General features: G+C 58.2%; 1 protein-coding gene, 1 long non-coding RNA gene and 2 other non-coding genes across 6 annotated transcripts; 3 read left to right on the top strand and 1 right to left on the bottom strand.

Moving 5' to 3' along the window:
- Nucleotides 1-3,845: 3,845 nt before the first annotated feature.
- On the top strand, nt 3,846-5,938 carry LOC138822313 (uncharacterized). 2 transcript variants are annotated; one of them, XR_011370398.1, is made up of 4 exons: nt 3,846-4,004; nt 4,129-4,369; nt 4,990-5,062; nt 5,640-5,938. It is a non-coding gene; the product is annotated as an uncharacterized lncRNA (long non-coding RNA). The 2 variants fall into 2 exon arrangements; XR_011370397.1 differs by lacking the exon at nt 3,846-4,004 and having other exon boundaries at nt 4,011-4,369.
- On the top strand, nt 4,410-4,541 carry LOC138822367 (small nucleolar RNA SNORA17). Its single transcript, XR_011370408.1, has one exon. It is a non-coding gene; the product is annotated as a small nucleolar RNA SNORA17 (small nucleolar RNA).
- LOC138822366 (small nucleolar RNA SNORA43) lies at nt 5,110-5,247 on the top strand. Its single transcript, XR_011370407.1, has one exon. It is a non-coding gene; the product is annotated as a small nucleolar RNA SNORA43 (small nucleolar RNA).
- Nucleotides 5,939-6,424: 486 nt separating the features above from the next.
- Dipk1b (divergent protein kinase domain 1B) lies at nt 6,425-13,283 on the bottom strand. Of its 2 annotated transcripts, none has more exons than XM_070015080.1 (5): nt 13,050-13,283; nt 9,564-9,701; nt 7,798-7,905; nt 7,544-7,705; nt 6,425-7,393 (listed from the first exon to the last, which is right to left on the bottom strand). In XM_070015080.1, the coding sequence occupies exons 1-5, from the start codon at nt 13,110-13,112 to the stop codon at nt 6,581-6,583; spliced, it is 1,284 nt and encodes a 427-aa protein (XP_069871181.1). In that variant the 5' UTR covers nt 13,113-13,283; the 3' UTR covers nt 6,425-6,580. The 2 variants fall into 2 exon arrangements, with proteins under 2 accessions (XP_069871181.1, XP_069871182.1); XM_070015081.1 differs by having other exon boundaries at nt 9,564-9,698.
- Between the last annotated feature and the right edge of the window lie 13,795 nt (nt 13,284-27,078).

Below are 27,078 nucleotides of genomic sequence, written 5' to 3'. Positions count from 1 at the left end.
ACACTGGGGTGCAACTCAATGAAAAGTACTTGTCTAGCCTCCATCAAGTTGTCCCCAGAGCATTGAAGAAAGGTACCCTTCCCTACTCAGGAATCCAAAAGTGGTCCACCAGGGTCCTGTGATGAATCCATGCTAGTGACAGCAAAAGCACACCTTTGTGAGCTGAGTCAGTGTTGTGGAAAGAGGATTCAGAACAGAATCAAGGCCCAGAGAGAGCTAAGGAGACCTCGCTGACCATCTTCTCTGCTTCTGTGTTGTTGCTCACATGTAGTGGAGAGTGGCCAATGTCTTTAGGAGGATGAGAGACAGAAACATGGGAGTGAGACAGAAAGATTGAGGTGGGGGAGCAGAGAGACAGATGGACAGAATGACAAAAGCAAGAGAGACAGAGACAGAGACAGAGACAGAGTTAGAGTTCCTATGTACCGGATCGTCAAGGCTTCTGCCCATGGTTTCACTGCTCTGTGGTCTTTGCCATGAGCTAAAACCCATCAGGTGCTTGGTGGGGATGATCAGCATTGATTGCCGCTGGCCTGTCATCAAGCCTTTGCTAGTTTCCTGCACCCTTCTCCTGGTGAAAGCCGCATGGGTTCCCTTCTTCCCGGAAAGGAAGTGAGAGGCCTAGCCAGGCTAATGATGGTGGGTGAGAAACAAGAATGTGGGCAGGAGGTGAGTGCAGGGTAGACGTAGTTGAAAGGAGACTCGTGGCCAGAGGGACCGGGAGGAGGAACAGCCTGCAGGAACGGCAAGGTCTGCTGAGTGCTGGGGCCTCACTGGGTGGAGGCCCTGGAATGCATGTGTGCAGAGGGCCTGGGTCCAGGCCTGCCCCATGGGGCTCCTTGGAGCCCTCCTGGTGCTCAGCAGGACAGTGCTCCCCGCAGGTGCTGTGCATTCTGGACAGCCGGCTGTGCCAGGAGGTCCGGATCCTCGAGGCCGCAGTGAGTGCAATGGGAATCCCTTGTGCCCCTCCAGGAGGAGCTGGTCCAGCCAGAGTCCCAAGATCTTTTCTGAGCAAGACAGGATAGGTTTCAGCAGAGACTGTTCCCGGGCAGGCATCCCAGGCCCTTGGTGCCCCTGGAACTAGATCCCAGGGAGGGCAGCATCCTGCCTGACGCCTGGTCTGGTGTGTAGGAGCTTCTCAGATGCTTGGTGTGTCCGAGTCCCTGTCATTCCTGCTGACTTGGGCTGTGTCCCTCTTCCACCAGAGCTGAGGACCCCTGATGGCGTGCATGTGTATTAAGCCATGAAGCCTTTGGCCAACAGCCACTTTCTGCTCCAGAAATGGACCTCCCTGCAGAGCGCCAAGATCAAGCGTGGAGCCGGCTTCCTCCTCCTTCCCTGGAAGAGAAAGGGAAGCACTTAAGCACAGCATGTGCAGACGTCTCCCCTTGGCTGGGTGGCCAGGGGCTCAGCACACGCAGGCTAGAGTGGCCCAGGACACAGCCTACCCTCCACTGACCTCCCACTCAGGACACCGTCAAATCTGTTCTGCTTGCTACATGCAGAACCTTCTCTGCATCTTTACCCACAATCCCCTCTGTTATCAAGATGACAGTGTGGCCAAGTCCATGTGTCCTTTTGCCTTGACCCCAAATCCATGCACATGCAGAATCATTGACCCGCCATCCTCTCCTAGTGTCAGAATGGTACTTGGCTTTGAACACATTGGCCTGCCCTCAGAGTCTCCCCCTCCATGATGATAATGTTCTTGGTGCTTCTTCACAGAGCAGTGGGTGTGGTGCTCTCCCGGCCCCTGGCTCGGCCCTCTCTGTCTTGTCCGGCAGCTTTGACTCTGATGCAGGTCACCACCTTGTGCTGTGGGCTCCACAGGACTCTCTTCCCCTGCCGTCCTGCATGCTAACCTTTCTCCTGTGCAGAGCACTTCTACCCCTGTGCCAGGTGCATGGGAGAGCCTTCCCAAAGTCAGGAGGAGGGCATTCCAGCCATGAGGATTCCAATAAGAAGATAGAAACTCAGGGCTGGGAAGGTGGCTCAGTGGTAGAGAGCTTGCTTTGCATTCATGAGGCCCTGGGTTCAATTCCTCAGCACCATATAAGCAGAAAAAGCCAGAAGTGGGGCTGAGGGTCAAGTGGTAGAGCGCTAGTCTACAGCTGAAGATCTGAGGGACAGCGCCCAGGCCCAGAGTTCAGGCCCCACTACCGACGGGGAGGGTGGGGGGTGGGGGGGTGGGGGGGGGTGGAAGAGATAGAAACTGTAATGAGGTCAAGGATCCCTAGGGAACAGAGGGACTCATAAACAAATCTTTCTTAAGAGCTAATTTATTAGCAGCAAAAGGGAATTAGCAGCTAATTGCAACCTACTGGGAACACTCCTAGATATTGGGAACGCAGAAGCAGCCTTGTGTAGTGACAAGTGGGGGGGGAAGGGTGTATCTGTGGAGCTCCCCCAATTTCCTAGCATCTGGCAAACCAAGCAGAGTACAGAAGCTAAAACATCTGCTTACCAGCAAAAGTGCAGGGGTATTTCTCAGAATGAGCCGCCCACAAAGTCACCCTGTGCTTGCTCTCCTCTGAGGGGAGCTTTACCCAGGGACATCTGGTGGTTGCTGGCTTGGCTTCATTTACATAGCTCCCAACAACACCAGGGCTCCTCTCTTGTCAATTGCCTGGACAGGCCAGTTGCCAGTGGCTCACACCTGTAATCCTAGCATCCATCTCTGGAGACTAAGATCTAAGGATCATGGTTCAAAGCCAGCCTGGGCAGAAAAGTTCTTGAGACTCTTATCTCCAACAAACTACTCAGAAAAAGCTGGAAGTGGTCCTTGGCTCTAGTGGTAGAGTGCTCACCGTGAACAAAAAGAGGTTCAAGGACAGCACCCAGGCACCCAGTTGAAGACCTATGACCGGAAAAAAAAAAATGATGGACTAGAATCAAATATTCTGGATGCAAAGACAAAAACTGAAATGAACATTCACCAAGGGTATTCTGCAGCAGACTTCAGGAGGGACTGAAATGAAAGAAGGCTGCTGCAATACCAGCGGAAGCCCTGGCCAGTGCGATGAGGCAGAGTACTTCCAGAAAATCCTAAGAACCTCAGATGGTAGAAACTTCACAGTCTATGCAAAGAAACCCTCACTTTTTTTTTTTGTTTCTTGCCGGTCGAGTCTCCAGGCGAGCGCTCTGCCACTGAGAGACAGCGCCGCTTCCGGCTTCTTCTGCTTAGGTGAAGCTGAGGAATCGAACCCAGGGCCTCCTGCATGCGAGGCAAGCGCTCCACCACTGAGCCACCTGCCCAGCCCCCGAACCCTCACTTTTTAAAGGAACCCATCTCGAACAAGATCCTCGGTTGTGTGGCCGGGCAGACTGTTTGTGGTAGGTGCGCGCACGCGGGCAGGACGGCCCCGCCCCGCCCCGCCCCACGTCCCCCCCCCGCCCCGCCCCACGTCCCTCCCCACCGAGCCGTGGCCTGGAGCTTGGGCTCCGGAGGGCGGTAGTGCGCACGCGCGCGGGCTCGCACCGCCCGGACGCGCCGAGCCGCTGGATGGCGTAGCTGCGTCCTGGAGGAACTTGTCCCTGGCGGGCCGCCGTCGACCCCTATATAAAAGCAGCCCTGCCGACTTTCGCGCCCTCTTTGCGGCGGCGATGGCTGTCGTGGCTTCGCGCTCCCGCTCGCCGGCGGCAAAGATGGCGCTGCTCGGCCGGCGGCGGCGCTGCCCGAGCGGGCGCGGCTCCCGCGCCCCTCGCCGAGCGTGGCGCCCGCCCGTGTGCGCGCCTGCGCGGGTCCGAGCGGCCGGGGCGCCCGCCCGTGTGCGCGCCTGCGCGGGTCCGAGCGGCCGGGGCGCCCGCCCGTGTGCGCGCCTGCGCGGGTCCGAGCGGCCGGGGCGCCCGCCCGTGTGCGCGCCTGCGCGGGTCCGAGCGGCGGGCGCCCGCCCGCGCGCGGAGTCGGACGCGGGCTTGCACGGCCTGGCACGCTCTCGACCCGCGCTAGTGAGGTGCCACTTGAGCCACAGCGCCGCGCACCGCTTTTCGCTCGTTCATTGGAGGTAATCACCCTGTTTTTGGTCAGTCGTGGGGCTTGAACTCGGGGCCTGGGCGCTGTCCATCAGCTCTTCAGCTCAAGGCTAGCGCTCTACCACTTGAGCCACAGCGCCACTTCCGGTTTTCTAGTGATTAATTGGAGATAAGTCTCATGGACCTTCCTGCCGGGGCTGGCTTTGAACCGCGATCCTCAGATCTCAACCTCCTAAGAGACTTTTCTGCCCCATCTGGCATCAGCTGAGATTCCAGACATGACCGAGCAGCCCTCTGGAACCGTTTGCAGGGTCCCACTATGGACTAGCCTTGACCTGTACAGGATTTTCAGAGGAAACTAGGCATCTGTAAGGAGATGGGGATGTTGACATCGTGGGTAAGTTGGTGTTTGAAAGCATGGGTGACTTCACCGTAATGCTGCCCCTAGAGGCGTTGCAGGTGTGGCTGCGGTGTCACACGTGTGTCCACAGGTGGCAGAGAGCAGAGAGGCTATGTCTACGCTCAGTGTTCTAACCTGTGAACATCTGAATGATTAGTAGCCTGACACCTGATTGTGTGTCCTTGCTGCAGTCGCCAGAAGAGGTGAAAGAACGTATGGTTTAACTTGCTGAAAATAGAAGCCTGCAGGGTTCACTCCCTGAGAAAGCAGGGCGTGATCGGCCCCACTCTGACCAGGCTGTTCCAAGGGTAATAGGGCAAGTTCCTTTCTCTAGGAAGGTAGTAGTCACACTGCTGAGCACTGCCAAGGCAGTGAGCTGCGGACTTTGTAATCTTCCAGTGACCATCAGGAATGGTGGTTCTGCCCCCACCACAGTTAAAAAATGAGGATTTGTGAGATTGTCCTAATGTTTCTCCTGGCTGCTGTCTGATCCTTAACCAGCTAATAGAAGTTATGAGGTGGAGAGGTGCAGCCGTGGCTCCCGGCTATTCATCCTCCACAGGAGCGTGTCCCGTGAGTAAGAGTGCTGTACCCTGATTGGCTGTTCTCTATTTCAGGGAGAAAGGTGATTATGTCTGCTTACAGTGCAAGTCAAGGCCAAAATGGTGGCCACCAGCTGGCCTAGTCCAGGTGAGAAGAGGCTGGCTGCGGCTGGTATGAGCAACTGCCCTGCAGATGCTGTCCCGCACGCGCCAGCACCACAGGCACAGCTGCCATGCTGCACCTGTGACGTCGGGGCAAAGAGCAAGTGGCTATTTCTACGCTCAGTGTTCAGAAGCCAGTGAGCACTAAGAATGGTTTATAGCCTAACATTTCACAGCCAAAATGGAAGCATGGGATGTGGCAGTGTTCCCAGAGAAGCATAGCTTGGTGTGGTTAGGGGAGACATGAGAAAACACCTGGCAGCATAACTGCTGGGGGAGGGGGGGACCCTTGAGATGTGGAGCAGAGTGCACAAAGAATTGCTCACAGCCAAGCCTTGTCCTACGACTGAATCACCTGAAAAGTTACTTCCTGGTTCCAGAAAAGCCCTGGTCTGGTCCATGCTTGGCTTGCTAGCTCACAGCTAGTGCTTTACTACTTGAGCCACTTCCCCAGGCTAGCACTTGGTTGCCTAGGCTTGGCTTTCAGATTTCAGACTCCTGAACAGCCAGGATTACAGGCCTGAGCCACAGATGGCCAACCATCATCTGTTTTCATTTTCCAGAGATGATGCAGGGACGCCCTGCGGCTGGTTTCTGCTGTTGTGGCCAAGTCCCGTTCGCCAGTGCTGAGTGCCTCCGGGATGAACTTGGGTTTGTGTGCTGGCGTGTAAAGGATACATTGCCCTTTGCTATCAGTTCCTGGTACGATTGCCACTGGCTAGCTGCCCTTGTTGGCTTGGGTAGCTGGGGTCACAGGAATACGCTACGCCACTAGCTGGGCCCCTGGGTGCAAAGTATACTGTCTGGCCATTTCCTGCATGGTGAGGTTTATGTCCCAGTTATTAAAAGATGTTTATGTGGATGTTGCCTTTTTTTTTCTCCCTGGGTCTGTAGCCTGAACTCGGTGCTGTCCCTGAGCTCTGCTCAAGGCTTAGCACTCTACTCTGCCCCTTGGAGGCACAGTGCCACTTCCAATTTTCTGGAAGTTAACTGGAGTATGGACTGCCTGGGCTGGCTTTGAAACATGGTCTTCAGATCTTAGACCACCTGAATAGTTAAGTGTCAGAGGTATGAGCCACCAGCGCCCTGCTTGTTCCTATCTAAATACCTCCCCTTTCTGGAACACCTTTGTCTTGCTCAGTCCACCATTACTTGAAGCCTGGTCACTGTACTTTAGGCTCCAGAGGTAGAAAGGAGCACTTAGTTGACATCAGCCCCTTAATTGGCTCTCTAGTGGGGTGAGAGGAAAGCTGGCTTCTGGGCCTGTGGTCTGCACAAGCTGCATTTGCTGCGTTCCCTGCTAAGCGCTTGGGACTCTGGGGGGGTCCAGCGCTCCACATGCCATGCGTCACATAAAAGTGGTTTATTTACATGAGTTCGAAGTGAGGTCCCCTCCCAACTGGAGCTTGCCTGCTGCTGCTGACAAACCACGGGGTTCCAGGAGCCCTGGTCCTGGCACAGGGGTGAGGAATGGTGGAGGGGTAAGGAGGGAGGCATCCAGGCGTCAGGAATACTTGGTGTTAGAGATCTTCTTCCAGAGCAGGGTCTTGAGGTGGCTGAGCACGAGCGAGTGGTGGGCCTCCACCTGGCTGGCCAGCCCGCTCAGTGTGGTGCAGGTACGCAGCTGCTTGCCCAGTTCCTCGCTGAGATCAGCAGGCGCACCCGGCAGCAGATAGTCTCGCAGCAGCTCACACACCTTGGCCAGGTTGGGCTGGATGAGGTCACCCTTGCACTGCCTCATGAGCCTGTCACATGGTGCCCGGCAGTCCCGCCCATAGGTACAGTCCGAGCTCTGCTCACAGTGGCGGCCCTGCAGGAAGCGTCGCACAGTAGCTTCAGGTGCCACCTGCTGCAGGTCAGCCATCTTGAAGTCATAGGTGGCCGTGTAGGCCACATTGGCGAGTGTGGTCTCGCACATGTAGAAAGAGCCATATGCGCCATGGAAGAGCTCCTCGACAAACTCCAGGAGGCCGATGGCAATCTTGGCGCGCCAGGGCCACGCAGGACTGAACCACTGCTGGATGGCTCTGTGCAGGGCAGAGGGCAGCATTGCGTGCAGGGCTGGTGGCAGTGTGGTCCGGTGCCAGGAGCCATGGGGGGTGCCCTCAGTAAGGTAGAGGTCCCCACAGTAGCCCAGCAGCTGAGAGGCATGCTCCTTCTCCTGCAGGGAGAGCAGCAGCAGGAACTCGTTTCGCTGCAGCAGAGCCCACACGGACTTGGCCTCAGCCAGGGACACCCTGCTGTCCTTGTTGAAGTCAGCCATGAGGAGGACCTGGCCCACGAGCGCTGGGAGGGAGGGCAGGTCTCCCAGGTTCGCCTGGCACCAGAACCCAAAAAGAAGGCAGGTGTTGAGAGCTGCAGGAGCACACACTGTCACGCACGCTTGTCAGCAGTTGAAGCTCCAGGGGCTTGCACGTCCCTGGACACACCGCAGCCCAACCAGACCCACACACCCAGGTCCACTGACCTTCAGGAAGCTGAGGGTCATCTCTCGGAACTCCTTGATGGAGGTGCCCCTGGTGGGCTTGTCAAACAGCACCAGCTCCCGCCGGGGGGTCTGGGGGTTCAAGGATTCCTTGATGCCACACTTGATGGTCACCTCCTTGTCCTGCCAAAGTCCACTATACACCTGGACAAGACGAGAAGGTACTCCAGCTAAGTGATCCCTCCCACTGCAATGTGGCCACACCCAGGCCCGCCCGGCCCTGCCCGGCCCTGCACCTGCCACCCTGGAGCCGAGGACAAGCAGGTTCTCCATTCCACCCTGTTGAGCTCACACAGGTCCCGGCAGATGGAGCCAGAGATGATGCCCTTGTGGTACTGGTCACACTGAAAAGACAAACAGGTGCCCACTGTGGTCACTCCCCCCGGGGCCCCAGAGCAGGGGCCAACTGGCAAGGCTAAGCTGCCATCGGTGGACGTGAGAGTGGGCACTTTCTTGCCAGTCTGCCCCAGCACCCACTGTGCCCAGTTCTGAGTCCTGGCACACGTAGGATGGGCCTGGCTGCTGCCAGTGACACAGCTGACCCAACGTCCCTGTGTCCCAGCTCCTGAGGGTGCTGCCTGGCCTTTGAAGCTGATCCAGAGACCTTGCCACCTGACAGGCCTTCCAGGCCAGGCTTTTTTTTTTTTTTGGCTTGGGCGCTGTCCTTCAGCTCTCCAGCTGTAGCCGAGCACTACCACTTGAGCCTCAGCCCCACTTCCAGCTTTTTCTGCTTATGTGGTGCTGAGGAGTCGAACCCAGGACCTCATGCGTGTGAGGCAAGCGCTCTACCACTGAGCCGCCTTCCCAACCCCTCTAGCCCAGGCTTTAAGTGAGCCTGTCTCAGAAGAACCAGGCCCTGCCCCAGCTAGAGGTCCCCTCCAAGAGACTGGACCGTGGTCTTCAGTGAAAGTGTGGGCCCGCGAGAGGGACCTTGATCATGGACATCTAGACCTCAGGATGACAGGTATGGGGAGCTGGGGCTGAGCCTGAGGTTATCACCAATGGCTCGGCTCTGGAGCCCAGAGTGGCTGGAGGTTCCCAGGCAGCTCCTCAACACAGCGGCTCAGCAAGTGTCAGGTCACTCCACCCATCCTCAGACCATGGTCTGGCTCAGCCCACCCTAGACTGAAGTAAGACAGCAATCCCACAGTGCGGACCTGGTCCTGCGGTTGCTGTGGTGCACTGCCACAGGCCCCTTTCTTGGCCCATGCTGAGAAGGTAACTAACTTCCAGCTCCTCAGGGCTGCTCCGTGTCAGAGCTGGTGACAGACGCCTTCCCAGGGCCCCACAATTCCTCCTCTGTCCAGGCTACCCAACTAGCCAGACTCCTGAGACCCTCCTGGGGGCATGGGATCTGGCAGTCCCTGATCCTGAGTGAGCACCACTGCTGCTATGGAGCCAGGCCTGGGGGGATGGGGGAGAGGCTGAATACCCCACACCACTCTGGGTGTAGGAGCCAGAGCTGAGCCAGGAGGAAGTGGCTGTCCAGTGGCAGCAGGAAATGACACTGGCTCTTCATTTGCAAGCCTGCCTCTGGGCCAGGCCCTTCCCTAGAGGTCAGCGCTGGTTGCAGGCCTTCCACACGACAGCCTGAGCCCCAGCAACCCAAGGCCACCTGCGGGAAGAAGCCACCATGGCCACCCAGGCGGGGGGCGTCTCCCCTCCCCGCTGTCCAAGGGCACCATGTCCATCCTGGGGAGGGAATGGCAAGTCTGCACAGAGGGGGCCAGGCAGCTCCTCACGTCCTCACCTAGACTGGAACGGGGTGGGGTCCGCGCCTCAGGGCCAGCCTTCAGGAGGGGGTGTCACCCGCACATCCACAGACACCAACAAGCAGCTGTGTGCTACTTCCACACAGGCTCCTGGGTGTACAGCCCCAACCTGGCACTGCCTCCCTGGGAGGAGGTGCCCCGCTACCGCAGCCTTGCCCCCTCCTGCTTCCCTTCACCCCCACCCCTGCTCCACCTCACCTGCCACATCCCCAGCCCCCAGGCAGACTTACAATCATCACCTGGCAGACGTGGCCGCGGCAGAGCTCCGAGTAGGATGAATAGTGCACATAGACCATCCAGCTGCCCGCGAAGATGCCCAGCCAGATAAGCAGGGCATACCTGACCCTGAGGCCTGGGAGCCGGCCCTGCTGGGGGAGAGACCACCTGAGGACCCTCAAGATGGGCAGCCCCAGCTCAGTACCCGCTCACTGGCCGTCCCGGCCGTCCCCTCTGCTCTTTGGCCATGTTGGCACACACCAGGGTCAGTCTGCAGCCAGATTCTTGTGAGCAGGTACAAACTTTAACAGGCCTAGTGCCAGCGGTAATGCCTGTAATCCTGGTGATGCAGGAGGCTGAGATCGGAGAACTGCAGTTCAAAGTCAGCCCAGGAAGGAAAGTTCAAGAGACTCTTCAATTAATCACCAAAAAGCTGAAGTGGAGCTGTGGCTCAAGCTGTAAAGCTCCAGCCATAGGCAAAAAAAAGCTCATGGACAGTACCCAGGCTCGGAGTTCAATCCCCAAAACCAGCATGTGCACATACATGCATGCACACACATTCCTTGTACCAACCCTCATTCCATAACACTTCCTGGTACAAGGTCAAGTGAGCTGCTGAGCTGCCAGGCTGGAGGTCATGTGGCCACCCAGGTCTGTGTAAGGCAGGAAGTCCCAGCTGATCCAAGACCAGCAGGAGAACCTGTTGTGGAGGGCCAGCCCTAGCCCAGCACGCCCAGTGAAGCAGTAACGGACACAGACTTGTACCCTGAGTTGTTTTGGGTTTGGTTTGGTTTTTGGTTTGCCAGTCCTGGGGCTTGAACTCAGGGCCTGGGCACTGTCTCTGGGCTTCTTTTGCTCAAGGCTAGCGCTCTACCACTTGAGCCACAGCGCCACTTCTGGCCTTCTCTGTGTATGTGGTGCTGAGGAAGTGAGCCCAGGCTCCATGCGTGCTAGGCAGACACTCATTACTGAGCCATGTTCCCAGTCTACCCCAGGTTTGTTTGTTCTTTCCTTTTTTTTTTTTTCAGTCGTGGGGCCTGAACTCTGGGCCTGGGTGCTGCCCCTCAGCTCTTCAGCTCAAGGCTAGCGCTCTACCACTTGAGCCATAGCGCCACTTCCGGTTTTGCGATGGTTTATTAGAGATAAGTCTCACAGACCTTCCTGCCCAGGCTGGCTTTGAACCATGATCCTTCGGTTCTCAGCCTCCTTAGTAGCTAGGATTACAGGCGTGAGCCACCAGCGCCCGGCCACCCCAAGTTCTTGACAGCAGCAAGAGCTAGGCAGTCTGGTGTCCAGGCAGGACAGGCAACGTTCCCCATAGCGGGGAGCAGGGCTCGGCGGCAGGCAGGAGAAAAAGTCTGACACATGTTCCAACAGCAGTGGGCCTTGAGGCTGAGGACTGAGCCAGAAGGAGAAATCTTGCAGGATTCTACTTTGGTCCCCAAGGACACCAAATCCATCGAGGCAGGAAGTCAAGGGTCAGTGCTGGGGGCAGGGGACCGTAGGGGGGGTGCATTTAAGAGGACAGTGAATGTTGGGAAGGTGAAAGGTCTGCAGATGGACAGTGGTGACGGCTGTACAACACTGCAAATGTGCTTAATAAACCAAATTCATGAAGCAGGACCTCAGGAGGCTGAAGAAGAGCAAGAGTTAAGAGACCAGTCTAAGCTATCTGCCGACATTGTGTCTCAAGCACGCGCACACACACACACACACACACACACACACACACACACAGGTGTCTCTCTCCCTTGTGACCTGAGGGAAACTGAGGCCAAGGGCACTGTGGGGTGTTCAGAGCTGGCTGGCAGTGGAGACTGGCCTTGAGGTTTTCCAGTCAAGAAGCCTCATCAGTAGGCAGGATTGCTGGGCCAAGGGGTCCCAGCACCCCACAGGAGGCCTACTGCTGGTTACTTCCTGTCCACCAGCTGCAAGAGAGGCTGCCCACGGGGCCAGCCAGCACTGGGCCACGGGCACGCCCTCCCTGCCCTGATTACTCAGAGCTGGGATGGGAGCTCCTGCAGAGAATGAGGCCACAGGCTCTTGGCTGGCCTCCCTCTTCTCCCCAGGAGGAGCAGCATCGGAGGACCCCAGGGCCTCAGAGCAGCAGCCTGGGCCTAGGGTTCTCAGCTGGGGAGCAGGCTCTGCTAGTCCTTGGCCAGGGTTGGGCCTCTGCCCTAAACTCTGGGCTGTTTCTGTCAGGTGAAGGTTCTGACGGTGAAGGACAGGTTCTGTCCTTAGGGAAAACTGGAATGTGGAGAAGCAGGCGGTGGGCACGGGGCGGTGGGCGCGGGGTGCTGCTGTGGCGAGACAAGGTGGTGGACTCAGAGCTTCACCAACTGTGGGCCTGGGCCTGCAGAAGCGGGCAGGCCCTGGGCTGAGCCCTGAGGGAACTGAGCCAGGCTGGACAGGGGGACCCAGAACTGGGGATCGCCCGCTAGGGCCACCCCAGAGACCCTGATCCAAGCCCTTCCGTGGGTCTCAGGCCAGCTGTCTTTGTCTCATGTGGGTTTTTCCCAGGGAAGTCACTGGGCCTCCGCGGGTCCCAGCCCAGGGCAGCCCAGGTAGGGCTGGGCGCAGGCGGGGAAGCCAGGGTCTAGTCCCACGGCTCTCGAGAGCAGGAAGGTGCCGCTCTGGGGGCGCCCGAGGACGCCAACAGCACAGCAGGCCCTGTGTCCAGGAGGCTGTTTCCAAGCGGAGAAACTGAGGCTCAAGGTACACCTCAGCACCGGGGCGCAGCTCGGCCGGCCGCGCGGGGAACGGCGCAGACCTCGCCGCTCGGGGTCTGGGCCAGTCCAGTCCGGGTCAGCCTCACAGGTCCGCGGGGCCGGACAGAGGGCCGCAGCCCGCCTCCACGCCCACCTCTCCCCGGAAAGGGGACGGGGATGAAGGCGGCGGACCGGCCGGGCAGCACCCCTGCGGGGCGCCCAAGCCCGGAGCCAGGGAGGAGGGGGGGGAGGGAGAGGGAGGAGGGGGGGAGAGGAGGGGGAGGGGGGAGGAGGCCGGAGGGGGGAGGGGGGAGGAGGCCGGAGGGGGAGGAGGCCGGAGGGGGGAGGAGGGGGAAGGGGGAGGGGGAGGAGGACAGGGGGAGGGGGGAGGAGGACAGGGGGAGGGGGGAGGAGGACAGGGGGAGGGGGAGGAGGACAGGGGGAGGGGGGAGGAGGACAGGGGGAGGGGGGAGGAGGACAGGGGGAGGGGGAGGAGGCGGAAGGGGTGGGGGAGGGGGAGGGGGAGGGGGAGGGGAGGGGCGCGGCGCCCGGGCGCCCGCGGGCCGGTGACCGGGCCAAGGTCACCGGGGCCGGGTCCCGGGACGGCCGGGCCGGGCTCCAGCAGGGAAGCCAGCCGCGTCCCCGGGCGGCGCGGGGAGGACGGCCGTGTGCGGGGCCGCCCGCCCGCCTCCGCAGCCCGCCGCCGGCGCCCCGCACGGGCCCCGCGCCGCCCGCCGGCGCAGACCACCGCCCCGGCGCGGGCCCGGCGCGGGGCCCGCGCACACCGCCTACCTGCGGGCCCTTGGCGAAGGGGCAGAGGAGCACCAGGTGCGCCAGGCGCCGCAGCCGCCGCATGATGGCCCCGGCCGGGGCTGCGCGGGCCCCGCGGCTCGGCTCAGCCTCAGCCCCGGCCCGGCCCGCAACCGCCACCGCTAGCTCGCCATGCGGGCCGCGCGCCCCCGGCCCGCGTTAAAGGCGAGGGCGCGCGCCTTTCTGACGGCCGACCGCGGCGTGCCGGAGGGAAGATGGGCGCGCGCGGGCGGAGCGGGGGGCGCGCGCGGGCGGAGTCGGCGCGGGGCGGAGCCGTCGTGGCCACGCCCCTCGACGCCCGCGCGCGCAGCTGGGATGCGTGGGACCCTGGTGCGGCCGGGCGGGAGCGCGAGGCTCGCGGGTGTGGGCCGGTGCGAGGCCCGCGCGCCTGCTGCTCCCTTCCGGGACTGCTTCGCCGGGGTCCACCGCCGACCCGAGCCTCTCCGTCCCGGGGCCCGTTATGCCGCTCTGCCCGCCCAGCGCCGCCGCGCCGCGGGGAGAGCCCGGCCCCCCTTCCCGCCCCGCCGCCCGGCCCGGCACGCACCCCCTCGGGGGGCGCCCGCTTTCCGCGTGGGTCGTCCGGAGGGCAGTGGCCGTGCGTTCCAGGTGTCCATTCCCCGTGGCTGAAGCCCTGCAGGACGTTGCGTACCACATGGTCAGGCCTTGTGCTGCTGTGTAAGCGGGAGCCGGTCCCCGCGGGCGTCTGTCCCGGGCGTCTGTCCCCGCAGGCGTCTGTCCTGGGCGCCTGTCCCCACGGCGCCTGTCCCCGCGGGCGTCTGTCCTGGGTGCCTGTCCTGGGTGCCTGTCCCCGCGGGCGCCTGTCCCGACAGATGTCGGTCCCCGCGCGGGCGTCTGTCCTGGGCATTTGTCCTGGGCGCCTGTCCCCCTGGGCGTCTGTCCTGGGCGCCTGTCCCGGGCGCCTGCCCCCCTGGGCATCTGTCCTGTGCGCCCGTCCCCGCGGATGCCTGTCCTGGGCGCCTGTCCCCCCCGGGCGTCTGTCCTGGGCGCCTGTCCCCCCCCCCCCCGCGTCTGTCCTGGACGCCTGCCCCCCCCCCGGGCGTCTGTCCTGGGCGCCTGTGCTCCCCCCCCCGGGCGTCTGTCCTGGGCGCCTGCCCCCCCCCTCGGGCGTCTGTCCTGGGCGCCTGCCCCCCCCCCCGGGCGTCTGTCCTGGGCGCCTGCCCCCCCCCCTCGGGCGTCTGTCCTGGGCGCCTGCCCCCCCCCTCGGGCGTCTGTCCTGGGCGCGTCTGTCCTGGGCATCTGTCCTGCACGCCTATCCCCGCTTGGCTTTGCTGTGGCCGTCCCAGAGCTGGCCGTCCCAGAGCTGGAGAGGACAAGAAAATGATGGAGGACGAGTGACACGGAGTGCGAGGTGTCCGCGTGGGAGGGCAAGGGGACGGGCAGCGGACATGCACGTGAGGAAACTTACTAAAAGACGCTGGCAAGAGGGGCTGGGGAAGACTGGGCAGGACAGTGATTGACAGGCTGCTCTGACTGCATTGTCTTGGGTGAAATGTGCGATAATGTGCTGGGGGGGGATCACAGGGAAGTGAAGCAGGCTCTAGTGTGATGGGGAGTGGTCCCAGCAGCAGGGCAGCCGCAGGAGGGCCCGGCTGGCCGTGGTGGAGGAGGAGGGGAGGGTGGTACTTTATGAGCAAACACGGAGAGACTTGCTGAAATGGCTGTAAGGGAGGGACTATCACTCACACCTGTAATCCTAGCTACTCAGGAGGCTGAGATCTGAAGATCATGGTTCAAAACCAGCCTAGGAAGGAAAGTCCATGAGGCTCCTCTCTCCAATTAGCCACCAAAAAGCCAGAAGAGGAGCTCTGGCTCAAGTGATAGATCGCTGCCCTTCAGCAAAGAAAGTTCAGATCAGTGCCAGGCCCTGGCTTGGAGCTCCAGGACTGGCACACACATAAGTCTTTTTTAGCCATCCCAGACAGTGTTAGGCAGTCTGCTCAGGGTGGCCATTTGGACTCCCTGGTGAGTACAACAATGAACACCTTCTCTTTACAAGTGTTGTCAAAGACGAATTCAGTGTAAGGTCTCACAGTCAGAAGACCAGGTGAAATAGAAAAGATGCACGACAAGCCCGCAGGAGAGACAGCTTTTATAGGCAGAGGAAGGTGATGGGAGCTGAAATGAACACAAAGCAGGCTGGCCTTTTCAAAACCACCTTGCTTGTAAGTTCAGGATAGAGACCCAACCAACAGGAAATAACAGCCACCTTCACTCACCTCCAGCCCTTCCGAGAAAGTTCATTATCATGCTAGATCTTTCATCTTGATTTCTTGGAAGGTTAGCGGGATGGTTTAGGTTTGGTGGAAAGGTGGCACAGGTGCCTTTCTTTTGGCTTTTTGTCTGGCCTGTGGAAGGCTGTCTGAAACAACTGGTCTCCTGGGGTTTGTTTGGTGGTTATTTTGTTTTGTTTGTACTGGAGTTTGAACTGAAGGCCTCATGCTCTTTTTTTGGGGGGGGGGTCCGATCGTGGGGCCTGAACTCTGGGCCTGGGCGCTGTCCCTCAGCTCTTCAGCTCAAGGCTAGCGCTCTACCACTTGAGCCACAGTGCCACTTCCGGCTTTTTTATTTTTGCTTATGTGGTGCTGGGGAATCGAACCCAGGGCCTCATGCATGCAAGGCAAGCACTCTACCACTGAGCCACCTTCCCAGCCCAGGCCTTGCTTAGCTTTTTGCTCAAGGCTTGACGATTACCTCTGGTACTGGTTGGTTTTTGTTGTTGTTTTGCTTTTTATTTGGAGGTAAGAGTCTCGCAGGTTTGTCTACCTGGGCTGGCTTCAAACTCAGATCCTCAGATCTCAGTCTCCTGAGTAGTTAGGATTAAGGGATGAGCCAACAGCATCCAGTGTGACTACTTTTTGTTGTTGTTGTTGGTCATGGGTCTTGAACTCTGGGCCTGGGCACTATCCATGAGCTCTTCAGCTCAATGCTAGCACTCTCCACTTGAGCCACAGCGCCACATCGGGTTTTCTGGTGGTTTATTGGAGATAAGAGTCTCATGGAGGACTGGGAAGGTGGCTCAGTGGTAAGAGTGCTTGCCTTGCATTCATGAGGCCCTGGGTTCGATTCCTCAGCACCACATAAGTAGAAAAAGCTGGAAGTGGCACTGTGACTCAAGTGGTAGAGCGCTAGCCTTGAGCTGAAGAGCTGAGGGACAGCGCCCAGGCCTAGAGTCCAAGCCCCACGACCAACAAAAAAAAGAAAGAAAGAAAAGAATCTCATGGACCTTCCTGCTTGGGCTGGCTTTGAACCGCAATCCTCAGATCTCAGCCTCCTGAGTAGCTAGGATGACAGGTGTGAGCCACCACACCCAGCCAGTCTGACTTTTTTTTTTGGGGGGGGGGTCAGTCTTTTTGCTTATGTAGTGCTGAGGAATCGAACCCAGGGCCTCATGCATGCAAGGCAAGCGCTCTACCACTGAGCCACCTTCCCAGCCCCGACATTCGGTTTTCTGTGCTCTGAGAAAATGGGAGGTGTTCACGGGAAGGACAGTGGGCTGCTCTTGGGGCAGGGGGGGTCGTGACTTGGCAGAACTTCATGTGCACAAGGTCGCACCCCACGGCTGTAAGTGGGTGTCCCGCCTCTTCATGGCCCGCAGGAGGTGAGGACTCGGCACTTCCGCTGCACAGGTGTCTCCGTTTGGTGAGAACCGGCCCAGAGTTTTTCCGCCCCAAGAAGAAGTCTTAACGTAGACTAACCACGTTAGCGGCGTTAACCCCTGAGGAGCCGCGGCTGGGGCAAGGCTGGGGCAGGCAGGACTCAGGGTTTCCCTGGCTTCCCCGGAGAAACGACTGGCTTTCCACATTCTTTCCTCCCCAAGGGAAGCACAGTGACTTCTCTGGGGAGAGCCCCAGGCGGCCTCTCCTGGTTGGGGCAAGCTCACACCGTGTTCCCACGCGGGCACCGGGGACTCACTTCTCTCCCCTGCCAGAAAGGCGCACCTGGAAACACACCCACACCCATCCGCACAGGGCTGGAAGAGGGGAGGCAGGGAAGCCAAGAAAGTGAGAGTTGCCTGGTGAAGCCGGTTCAAAGCCAGCCTGGGTAGTTCAATCTGTGAGACTCTTAACTTCAATTAACCACCAAAAAGCTGGAAGCGGCGCTGTGGCTCAAGTGCAAAGGGCTAAAGTGAAAAAGCTAAGGAGCAGTGCCCAGTGTCTGAGTTCAATCCCGTGGACTGGCACCTAGGTGCACGTGTGTGTGCGTGCGCACACACACACACACACACACACACACACACACACACACACACACAGTATCAGTGACTCTGCGTGGTGAAATCCTTCTGTATAATTAATATGTAATATGTTGAAATTTAAAAAAATTGTGTGGCAGAAAAGTGAACAGGTTGGGGCTGGGAAGGCGGCTCAGTGGTAGAGCGCTTGCCTTGCATGCATGAGGCCCCGGGTTCGATTCCTCAGCACCACATAAGCAAAAAGAAAAAAAGCCGGAAGTGGCGCTGTGGCTCAAGTGGTAGAGCGCTAGCCTTGAGCTGAAGAGCTGAGGAACAGTGCCCAGGCCCAGAGTTCGGGCCCCACGACTGGCAAAAAAAAAGAAAATGCCACAGGAGGGCTAGGAAGGTGGCTCAGTGGTAGAGCACTTGCCTTGCAGGCATGAGGCCCTGGGTTCGATTCCTCAGCACCACATAAGCAAAAAGAAAAAAAGCCGGAAGTGGCGCTGTGGCTCAAGTGGTAGAGCGCTAGCCTTGAGCTGAAGAGCTGAGGGACAGCGCCCAGGCCCAGAGTTCAGGCCCCACGACTGGACCCCCCCAAAAAAAGAAAAAGAAAAAAAGAAAACCAAATGTCACCGACTTTCCACCTGGGTTGGCTTCAAATCCATCCTCAGATCTCAGCCTCCTGAGTAGCTGGGATTACAGGTGTAAGCCACCAGCGCCTAGCTCCCTGAGATTTTTTTGCTCAGGGCTAGTGCCCTACCACTTTGAGCCACAGTTCCACTTCTGGTTTAGGGCTAATTAACTGGAGATAAAAGTCTCGCCAGGCACCTGTGGCTCACGCCTGTAATTCTACCTACTCAGGAGGCTGAGATCTGAGGGTCGCAGTTCAAAGCCAGCCCAGGCAAGAAAGTCTGTGAGATTCTCATCCAATAAATCACTAGAAAACTGGAAGTAGCGCTGTGGCTCAAGTGGTAGAGCGCTCACCTTGAGCTGAAGAGCACAGGGACAGCGCCCAGGCCCCGAGTTCAAGCCCCACGATTAAAAAAAAAAAAAAAGGCTCAAGACTTTCCTGCACTGTCTAGCTTCAGACTGCTATCACCAAGTCTCAGCCTCCTGAGCAGGATTACAGGCAAGAGCCACAGGGCCTGGCTGAGCTTTAGGCTTGAATAATGGAAGCATTAGGGCAGTGGTCTGATAGTCAAAGGTGTGGTCTGATTATTTTATATCTCTGGATTCAGGCCTGGGCAGGCTGGTGAGGGAAGGGGGTCCCCACAGCTTTGAATGGGTCATATGATGTTTACCCAGCGCTCTTGTCCTGCTGGTATCCAAGGTCACTTCAAGGTGACTTCAGAGACTGACAGAGAAGGACTCAGCTGGTACCTGAGGCTTTTCTCCTGCTTCATGCGCCAAGGAGCGAAGGAGACACTTTGTAGAAAAAGCAGTTTCTAATACCTGCCATGTCACCACAGGAATGCTCAGTGAATGTTTTTAAACAGCACTGGGAAGGTTGGAGGCATGGCTCAAATGGTAGAGCACTAGCCAATGAAGAACGCCTCAGGTACGGAGTTCAAGTCCTAGTCTTAGACTTTAAAAAAGAAGAAGAGGGAAGAGGAGGAGGAGGAGGATGGAGGAAGAGGAGGAGGATGGAGGAGGAGGATGGAGGAGGAAGAATAGACATAAACCTTACTGGGATTTGTCCCCAGGGCCTCCGCTTGCTAGGCAGGTGCTCTACCACTTAAGCCACACCCCCAGTGCTTGACGGGGGTCTGGAGCTTTATCTCAGGGCGCGGGACTGCCCCCTTCACCCACCTTGGTTTGTGGCAGGGCTGCAGTGACAGGGAGGCCTGCAGAGCGAGTTCACACACTGTGATTTCCGCTCTCAAACAGCAGTGTCCCAGGTCCCAGCAGCAGCACCTCGGGCTGGGTGTGTGGGTCACAGCCGAGGGCCGAGCAGGGGGTCGCAGGAAAGTGCTACGTGGTGGGGGCCGGCACGGTGTCCCCGCAGGTGACTTCCCAGGAGGGCAGCCGCCCCAGGGAGACCCCTCTTCACTTCACGCAGGCTCTCACAATGGGGCTTTACTTGGAAAATGGTCTTTGCAAGAGGCCAGAAGACAGAAACGAGTGTGGCAGGTTCCTGTGAGCGTGGATCAGTTCTCCCGGTGCACCCTGCGTCTGCAGCATCTACTGTCCCACGCAAGATCTCCCAAGCATGGAAAACCGATTGGCCAGGGGCGGGGGGGGGGGGGGGGGGAAGAGGTGTGAATTCCGGACCTTATGCTCTTGTTTGGCTCTTTGCTCAAGGTTGGCACTCCACCACTTGAGCCACAGTTACATTTATTTGGTTCATCGGAGATAAGAGTCTCACAGACTTTCTTGCCTGGGCTGGCTTTGAACTGTGATCTTCAGATCTCAGCCCCCTGAGTCACCAGGATTACAGGTGTGAGTCCTGGATCTCCCTTTTCCTTTCTGTCTTGCCATGCTGGGATCGACCCAGGACCTCAGGCATTCCACACCCCAACCCACAGTTTTGCCCTTTGCCTTGCTCTTGCAAATTCCTGTGTCTCTGGTGGGATGGAATTAATAAAATGGGGGGGGGGCAGGTGCCGGTGGCTCACGCCTGTCATCCTAGCTGTTCAGGAGGCTGAGATCTGAGGATCGTGGTTCAAAGCCAGCCTGGGCAGGAAAGTCCATAAGATTCTTATCTCCAATAAACCACCAGAAAACTGGAAGTGGTGCTGTAGCTCAAGTGGTAGAATGTTCGCTGAGGGACATCGCCCAAGCCCAGAGTTCAAGCCCCACGACCGACAAAAAAAGAAAAGAAAAAAAGAAATGTACTCAGTACCTTACTTACTCATAACTGTAGCCCCTCTGTACAGCACCTTCACAACAAAATAAAGTATACATATAATTTTTTTTGTCGGTCTTTGGGAGGGGAAGGGGAGGCACAAAATGGAAGGACAAAGAGTGGACAAATGCAGCAGTGGTACTCAGTGGACACTATGTTGAAAATGAACCATACAACTTGTGGGTGGGGACAAGAGGGAAAACCTGGGAGAGAGCTAGGGAAGGGGTAAGGTTGTCCAAAAAGAAATGTACTCTTGACCTGAATTATAACTGTAACCCCTGTATATCACCTTTATAATAAAATGTTGCATTAAAAACTAAACTGAGGGGCAGTACCTAGGCCCTGGGTTCAAGCTCCAGGACTGGTGCACACGCCCATGTGCATGTGCACACGGACATACACACACAATGCCAAAATACAAACAACCAAGAAATGACCATGCAACCTGAAGGAGGAGAGAGGGGAGAACGGAGGGAAGGCTGGGATCTTGGCCAGAGCTCCTGCGAGTCTCCAGAGCCAGCTGATCTGGGGCTGATTCTCACGTGTGCCAGCCTGTGGGCCCTGGGAGCAGCTCCTCCTGGCCGGTCTGCCTGGAGGGAGGGCTGTGCCAACCCGTGGCAGCTCTGAGCGCCAACTGCACAGGATGGGGAACCCCAAGAAGGAAATGGGGTGCCCGCGGGGACAGAGGGCAGAGGCAAGAGGCCCTTGCAGCTCCTCTGCCCAAACCCAGCGCACTGTAAACCACGGGCACCATCTGTGAAGCTCTTCTCTTTGGGCAGAGCTGCTGGGCACCATCTCATCCAGCACGAGACTGGCTCCCAGAGTCAGAGACCAGGCTCCGTGGGTGGGACGGCCAGCCGAGGCAGGGCCACGCGTTGCCAAGCTCCGGCCTCACCCGACTCCCGGGTGGAGACTGTGGACCCAGCGCCCGTGTGGCCCACGAAGCCGTGGGTAGGTAGGTGGGCAGGCTGTGGGGAAAGCTATTGTGCCTGCAGTACTTGTCCTGTGCAGCAGGGGGCAGTGCAACCTAGCCCTTGGCAGAGGCCGGGCCATGAGGGGAAAGAGACGCCCTTGCCAGGTGAATAAAATCTAAGAACGCTACACTACTGTGCAGGATGCACTTAGGCTCCAACAGTCATGAAATAAAATAATCTGAAATTCAGACCCACCCAGTAACAGGTTTGTTAAATGCAGCAAGCCTGCCTGGACGCTGCCAGTGGAGGGGCGGCCCCCTGTGGTCAGCGGGCGATTCAGGCCAGGTCCCAGGGTGACCGGACCTTAAGCCGGGACTTGGGGTGGGGGGCGGCAGGGAGGAGGCCTGGTCCACGGCCTCCCCCAGGACTCGTGGCTGCCCCTGACACCAGCACGGAGCACCCTGGCCGCTGGGCACTCTGGCTGCAGTCCCCAGGCCAGGCCAGTCCTCCTGGGATCTGCTGGATTTACAAGTGGCAGGCGCAGTCACTCCTGCCGCTGGGGGGACGCTTGCCCAGAGCTGGGGACGACCCCCACTCTCCACGAGTGTGCCCCTGCACACGCACTGGCATGGGCAGGAGCCTGCGCACCTCCACCTGGGCGTGGGGGCAAAGAGGAAAACGGGGGGGGGGGGCGATGGGCGTGCTGTTCCCTCAGAGAGGCCTCGCAGCGCCCTGGGAGCCCCTTCCCTTCCCTGCGCCCTTCCTTTACTCCTCTCCTCCACCCCTTTTCTCTATCCCTCCTTCACCCCTTTCCTACTTTCACCCTCCACTTCTTCCCTCCACCCCTCCTCCATCCCCTTCTCCCCTTCCCTCTACCCTTTCCCTCCCCTTCTCCCTTTCCCTCCACCCTGTCCCTCCACCCTTTCCCTCTACCCCTTCTTCACCCCTTCTCTCCACCCCTTCTCCCCTCTACCACTCCTCCACCCTCTCCCCTTCCCTGCACCCTTTCCCTTCTTCACCCCTTCTCTCCACCCTTCTTCCCTCCATCCCTCCACTCCTTCCCTCCATCCCTTCCTCCATCCTTCTAGCTCGGACCTCATCACTCCCTTCCCTTGTGCCACCTTCTTCCCTTTGTTTCTTTGCCAAAACATTGGGAAATACCTGCTGTGCCGCAATGCCACGCCACATACACTTGGTTGAAACTTTTGGAATGAAAGGTTCTGGACAGGAGTGGAGCCTGGCATAGACTCAAGCCCCAGGCATCCCCCAGGAGTTGGTGGAGAACTGGATTCCCTAAAAAAGACAATCTGGTCAGAATTAACCCGTTGTTCGCTGAGAAAGAGAAGTCCCAGTGTGACTGCTGCTCACCACAGTGACCCAGGGCCCAGTGGCAGGATGCCTGCCCTGAGCCCTGACAAGTCCCACCTGGGAGAGCGTCTGTCCTGCCTCCAGGCCAGTTCAGGCCTGCCATTGTATACAACAACCCTTGTTTCCTCCTCTAACAAGCAGCTCAGTATCCAACCACCATGGGAACCCAGTCCGAGAGGCACAATGGAGAGGAAGCTGCCGAAGCAAGCGTTTGGAAAGGAGCAGAGATCACAGCAGGCAAAGCAGCCATGAAGATGTGTCTGCAAGGAGTCCTTAGCTGGGTTCAGCAAAGAGAGGCCGGCGCAGGTGGGCGGAGCACTTCCATAAAGCTGCCTGTGGTGGACAGATGGCTTCTGATTTGACCTCGACAACAGAATAAGGGACTGCAAGTTCAATGAATAGTCTCTGGCCAGAGAAACAAGGTCAAACACTTAAGTTTCTTCACTTCCAGTGGTTCCTGGTATTTCCAGCTGAGTGGACATCTTTCTGTGACCAGTGGGTGCCACGCCACCTTCTGCGGAGTCTGCGTAAGAGATCACGTTAGACAAAGAGCTTCAAGGAAGCATGCCCCCAGGAAGGGGGTGTTGGTTCAAGGCTTCCCATACACTTGGCTGCACCTTTATAGCCTCAACCTTTATTCTTACTATATTCTTCTTGGCTGTACATTCGTTGCCTTTATTCTTGTTTTGGCTATTTTTCTTTTTTTTTTTTTTTTTTTTGGTCCGGTAGTGGGGCCTGATCTCTGGGCCTGGGCGCTATCCCTCAGCTCTTCAGCTCAAGGCTAGCCCTCTACCACTTGAGCCACAGCACCACTTCTGGTATTTTTCTTTTTGCTTATGTGGTGCTGAGGAATTGAACCCAGGGCCTTAGGCATGCAAGGCAAGCGCTCTGCCACTGAGCCACCTTCCCAGCCCATTGGCTATTTTTCTATTGATCCGCGAACAGAGCATGTTGTATTTTTCCAGTCCAATAGAGATGGCTTCTCTAAGTAATAAAGTCTAAGGCCAAAGATTAAATGTGGGCAATCCCCCAATCAATCTATCATCTGATGTGACGTTGCCTCCAGAAACTCCTACAACTTCACAAGCGGTTTTGCAGCTCATGAATAGTAAATATAAAGACTTAAAATTTCTAGATATGTCTAACAGACAAACTCAATGAACTAAACTAAGTTAAAAAGAGTTATCCCAATAGTTTAGAGAGTTCTAAAAAGAAGGGACCTCTGATTATAAAAGAAAAAGAAAGATTCTCCCAACAGTTATGATTAAGTTTAGTCCAACTTATGTTATAGGGAATAGATGGTGTTTTCACACAAAATATAAAGTTAGTAACATATTTCCTGAACCAACCAAGAACCATTTCCTTATACAGGAGCTTATAAAGATGAAAATAGTTGAATAAAAATAAAATAAAAAAGAGTATAATGTAAGTACAGCCCTGTCTTAGGTTTGTTAATTATTAAACATAAAAAAGGCTGAATAGATGACGTATTCTATTAAACAATATGCTAGACTTGTTTCGCACCACGTAGCTTAAACAGTTGGTGGGATAGTCATAAATTTTCATGTAATTCATCAATGCTTTGCCTTTAAAAAATTGATTACATGCTTAAATAAACAAGGAATCTATGTCACAATCACACACTGTATAAAAGTGTTAATTCTCCTCAATAAAGATACACTCAGATGCAACTCTTTTGAGTCTGTGTCTGTTTGTCACTTCGCCGACTCCTTTGCCCACCTATCCCGAGATCCCTGTCCCGGTCGGTCCCAGTGCTCCGGCCAAGCTGGTCCGTCGCACCGCAAAGAGCAGAGGACAGCTCTGGGGAGTCAGGCCTGGGAGGAGAGGGAGGGAGGGAGGGAGGGAGCCCAGGCCTGGCCTGGCTTTCTTTCAGGGACACCAGGCCCATGCACCTCCAGCCCTGAAAAGGGGAGCCAGGTGCCACTGGGACCCAAGGGCGCGGACAGTGTGCCCTGTCTTTTCTTCCTAGACCAGCTCAGTCTTGCTCCAGCAAGAGCCTTGCCCTCCCTCCCACAGGACAGTGCCTGCTGGGCTGGAAGCTGGCCCTCAGCCTGCTACTTGCTGTGTTGCTGGGAACCTGTGTTGCTAGTGGGATCACCTAGGAAATCGAGAAACTGCCCTTACACTGAGCCCATGCAGGGGCGAGCTCAGGCCAGTGCTGGGGCAGCACAAGCTGCCCCGCCTCCCCCCTTCCCCTGCCCAGAGGGAGGGGCTCCTGGGCTGGGGAGGCTGAGGCACCACTCTGGCAGGGTGGGGCAGTAGGCAGAAGCCCAAATGCAGACCCAGGCCCTCCCTGTCCTCGCTTGGCCCCCACCGCAGGGGGACAGGCTGGGTGACCGGACTGTGGCAGAGAGCTTCACGGGCTTCTGCAAACCTGGCCGGGGCAGGTGGGAGGCTGGGGAGGAGTGGAATGCGGGCCACACAAGGAAATGAGTCTGATCCAAGCTCAGCCCTCTGGGGCCTGCGCCTCATTCAAGAAGGCCTTGGGGCAAGTGGCCCCACCTCCTGGCTCAGGTGGGTCTGCTCCCGCCTGCCTGGGGCTGGCCAGCACAGCTGACAGTGCTGGGGACGCCAGCTGGGCCAGAGGTCAGGTAGCACACAGCCTGCCTGCCGGTCATCACGGCCCTCACACCACCACCCAGCTGGGCTCACACATTGAAGCCAAGATGGACACTGAGGTTGCCCAGGGCCCATGGCAGGCTGGGCTGAGTTCAGCTCTTGACCTCTGGACCAAGCCATTCTTGCGGCTGGGGTCCCTGGGGGCGTCCCCTTGTCCTTCATGTCTTCCCCCTTGTGAGCCAGCCTCAGGTCCTCCTGACGTGAGGAGCAGGAAGCCCTTGGTCTCTGACACCTGTCAGTTCCCACCCTCACCCCAGCCCCAGCAGCCCTGGGTGGGGTGGAGCTTCTGGGGTAGGGGCTGGCTCCTGCAGACAGGCCTCTGGGCCTGCAGTCTCCCCAACCCCCCCCCCAGCCCAGGCCTCTGGCTCCTGCTCCTCCTTGGGAGCGGATGGGGTCTCCCCATACTCCTGTGTGATCTCTGAGCCTGAAGTACTAAGTGGGGGCCCTCAGTCAGCACCCCAGTGTGGTGACTCAGAGACCTGGGTGGTACTTCTATACATACATGTCCCTATGCCCCGGGGGAGTCTGAGGACTGACCCCCTGCAGGGGGCAGGGACCTGGCCTGCTCACCTCACTTCATCTATTTTTAAGCAGAAGCCCATGAAAGATTCACAGGCTGCTTTATTTACAGGTGTGGGGTGTGTGTGTGGGGGGGTGGCATTTGTGCTCTGCCCACCAGGAGGCCTCAAAGGCACAGGAAGGAGCCTGCCTGCTCAGAGCTCTGAGGTGGCCCCAGGAACACAGGCCTGCTCAGAGTACTGGGGTAACCCTGGGGACACAGACCTGCCTAGAGGTCCGAGCTGGCCCCAGTGACAGGCTAGCTGTGGGGCCTCTGCTGGGCTCTGGTTTCTCACCTTCCTCCTCCAGCCTCCAGCTGGGCTCCGATTCCCCCCCCACCAGAGGAGCCCCTGCGGCTGACCACCGAGGGCTTCTGGGGGAGGGACTGGTCCCCTGGTCCTGTTCTAAGCAGCTTCCTTCCTCCTTGGCAGGCAGAGGGTGCGGAGGGTCCCAGCAGGGCCCCACCCTGGCCTCAGGCACGAGGTGGCTTGTTTCCTCCCAGCCGCGCTAGTTGAGGCAAGTGTCCCTGTTTTACAGAGAACCCTAGTGCTCCTGCACAGCGAGAAACCGAGAAACTGGGAGTCAGAAGCCAGGTCAACCAGACTTCAAAGCCCGAGGCCCTGCCCACCCCTCCCACCCCACACCGCAGCCCAGGGTCACAGGCCTGCTTCTCCTCTGCTCCCCAAGAGAACGGAAAACTCCATGCCCCTGTCTGTACCTCCAGGCTCCCTTCTCCCTCCCCCACACCAAGACAAAGACACAAGACAGGCAAGCAGGTGGGTCTGCCTCTGGCCGCCTGTGCCCCTCTGGCAGCCCGTGCCCCTCTGTGCCAGCCTGCCCCACGCCCAGCTTCCTCCTGCTACAGCTTTGCCCCTCCTGGCCAGGCCCTCCTGTGGGCCTCAGGAGGAGGGCTCAGCCTTGACCATGCCGCTTGGTGTCATGTGGCTGGAACCCAGCAAATGCCCAGGAGGGCTCTCGGCTATCCTGGGGCTGGGACAAGCCCACTGCCTGGCACTGACAGCACCCCCTGGGTGATGGGGACCGCCACCTGTCCCCAACCAAACTAGAGGCTGCCTGGGTGCAGACCCCTGCCTTTGGGCACTTCAGTAGTCCCAGAGGCTCTGGAACCTGGCTTGTAAAGGTCAGGCAAGGAAACTGCAAACAGCCTTCCTCCTTCCAACCGCCTCCCCAGCCCCAGGCTCTGTCCTCTTCCCCTTCCTGCAGGGGGAAACGCAGATGTTGTCTTCCTACACTTACCTCCCTGGGAGGAGGAAGTGACCGGAAGGCCCGGTCAGGTTTTGTCACAGTTCCTGGAGACCCTGGGAAAAGCCTGCTTTTGGCTTCACATCAGGACACAGAGAGGAAAACTGGGGGCCTCACCTCCTGAGGACTGCTTGGGGGATCCCCAGCAGCCCTGAGCCCATGAGAGAGGACTAGCCGAGAAACAGGGCAGGGTCCGGTCTCACAACCCCTCCCCCAAAGAACCACCCCCCC

Source organism: Dipodomys merriami, unplaced genomic scaffold (genome assembly GCF_024711535.1).
Source record: "Dipodomys merriami isolate MVZ:Mamm:240054 unplaced genomic scaffold, mDipMer1.0.p SCAF_11, whole genome shotgun sequence".
Lineage (NCBI taxonomy): Eukaryota > Metazoa > Chordata > Mammalia > Rodentia > Heteromyidae > Dipodomys > Dipodomys merriami.
This window is presented reverse-complemented; position numbering and strand designations above follow the sequence as displayed.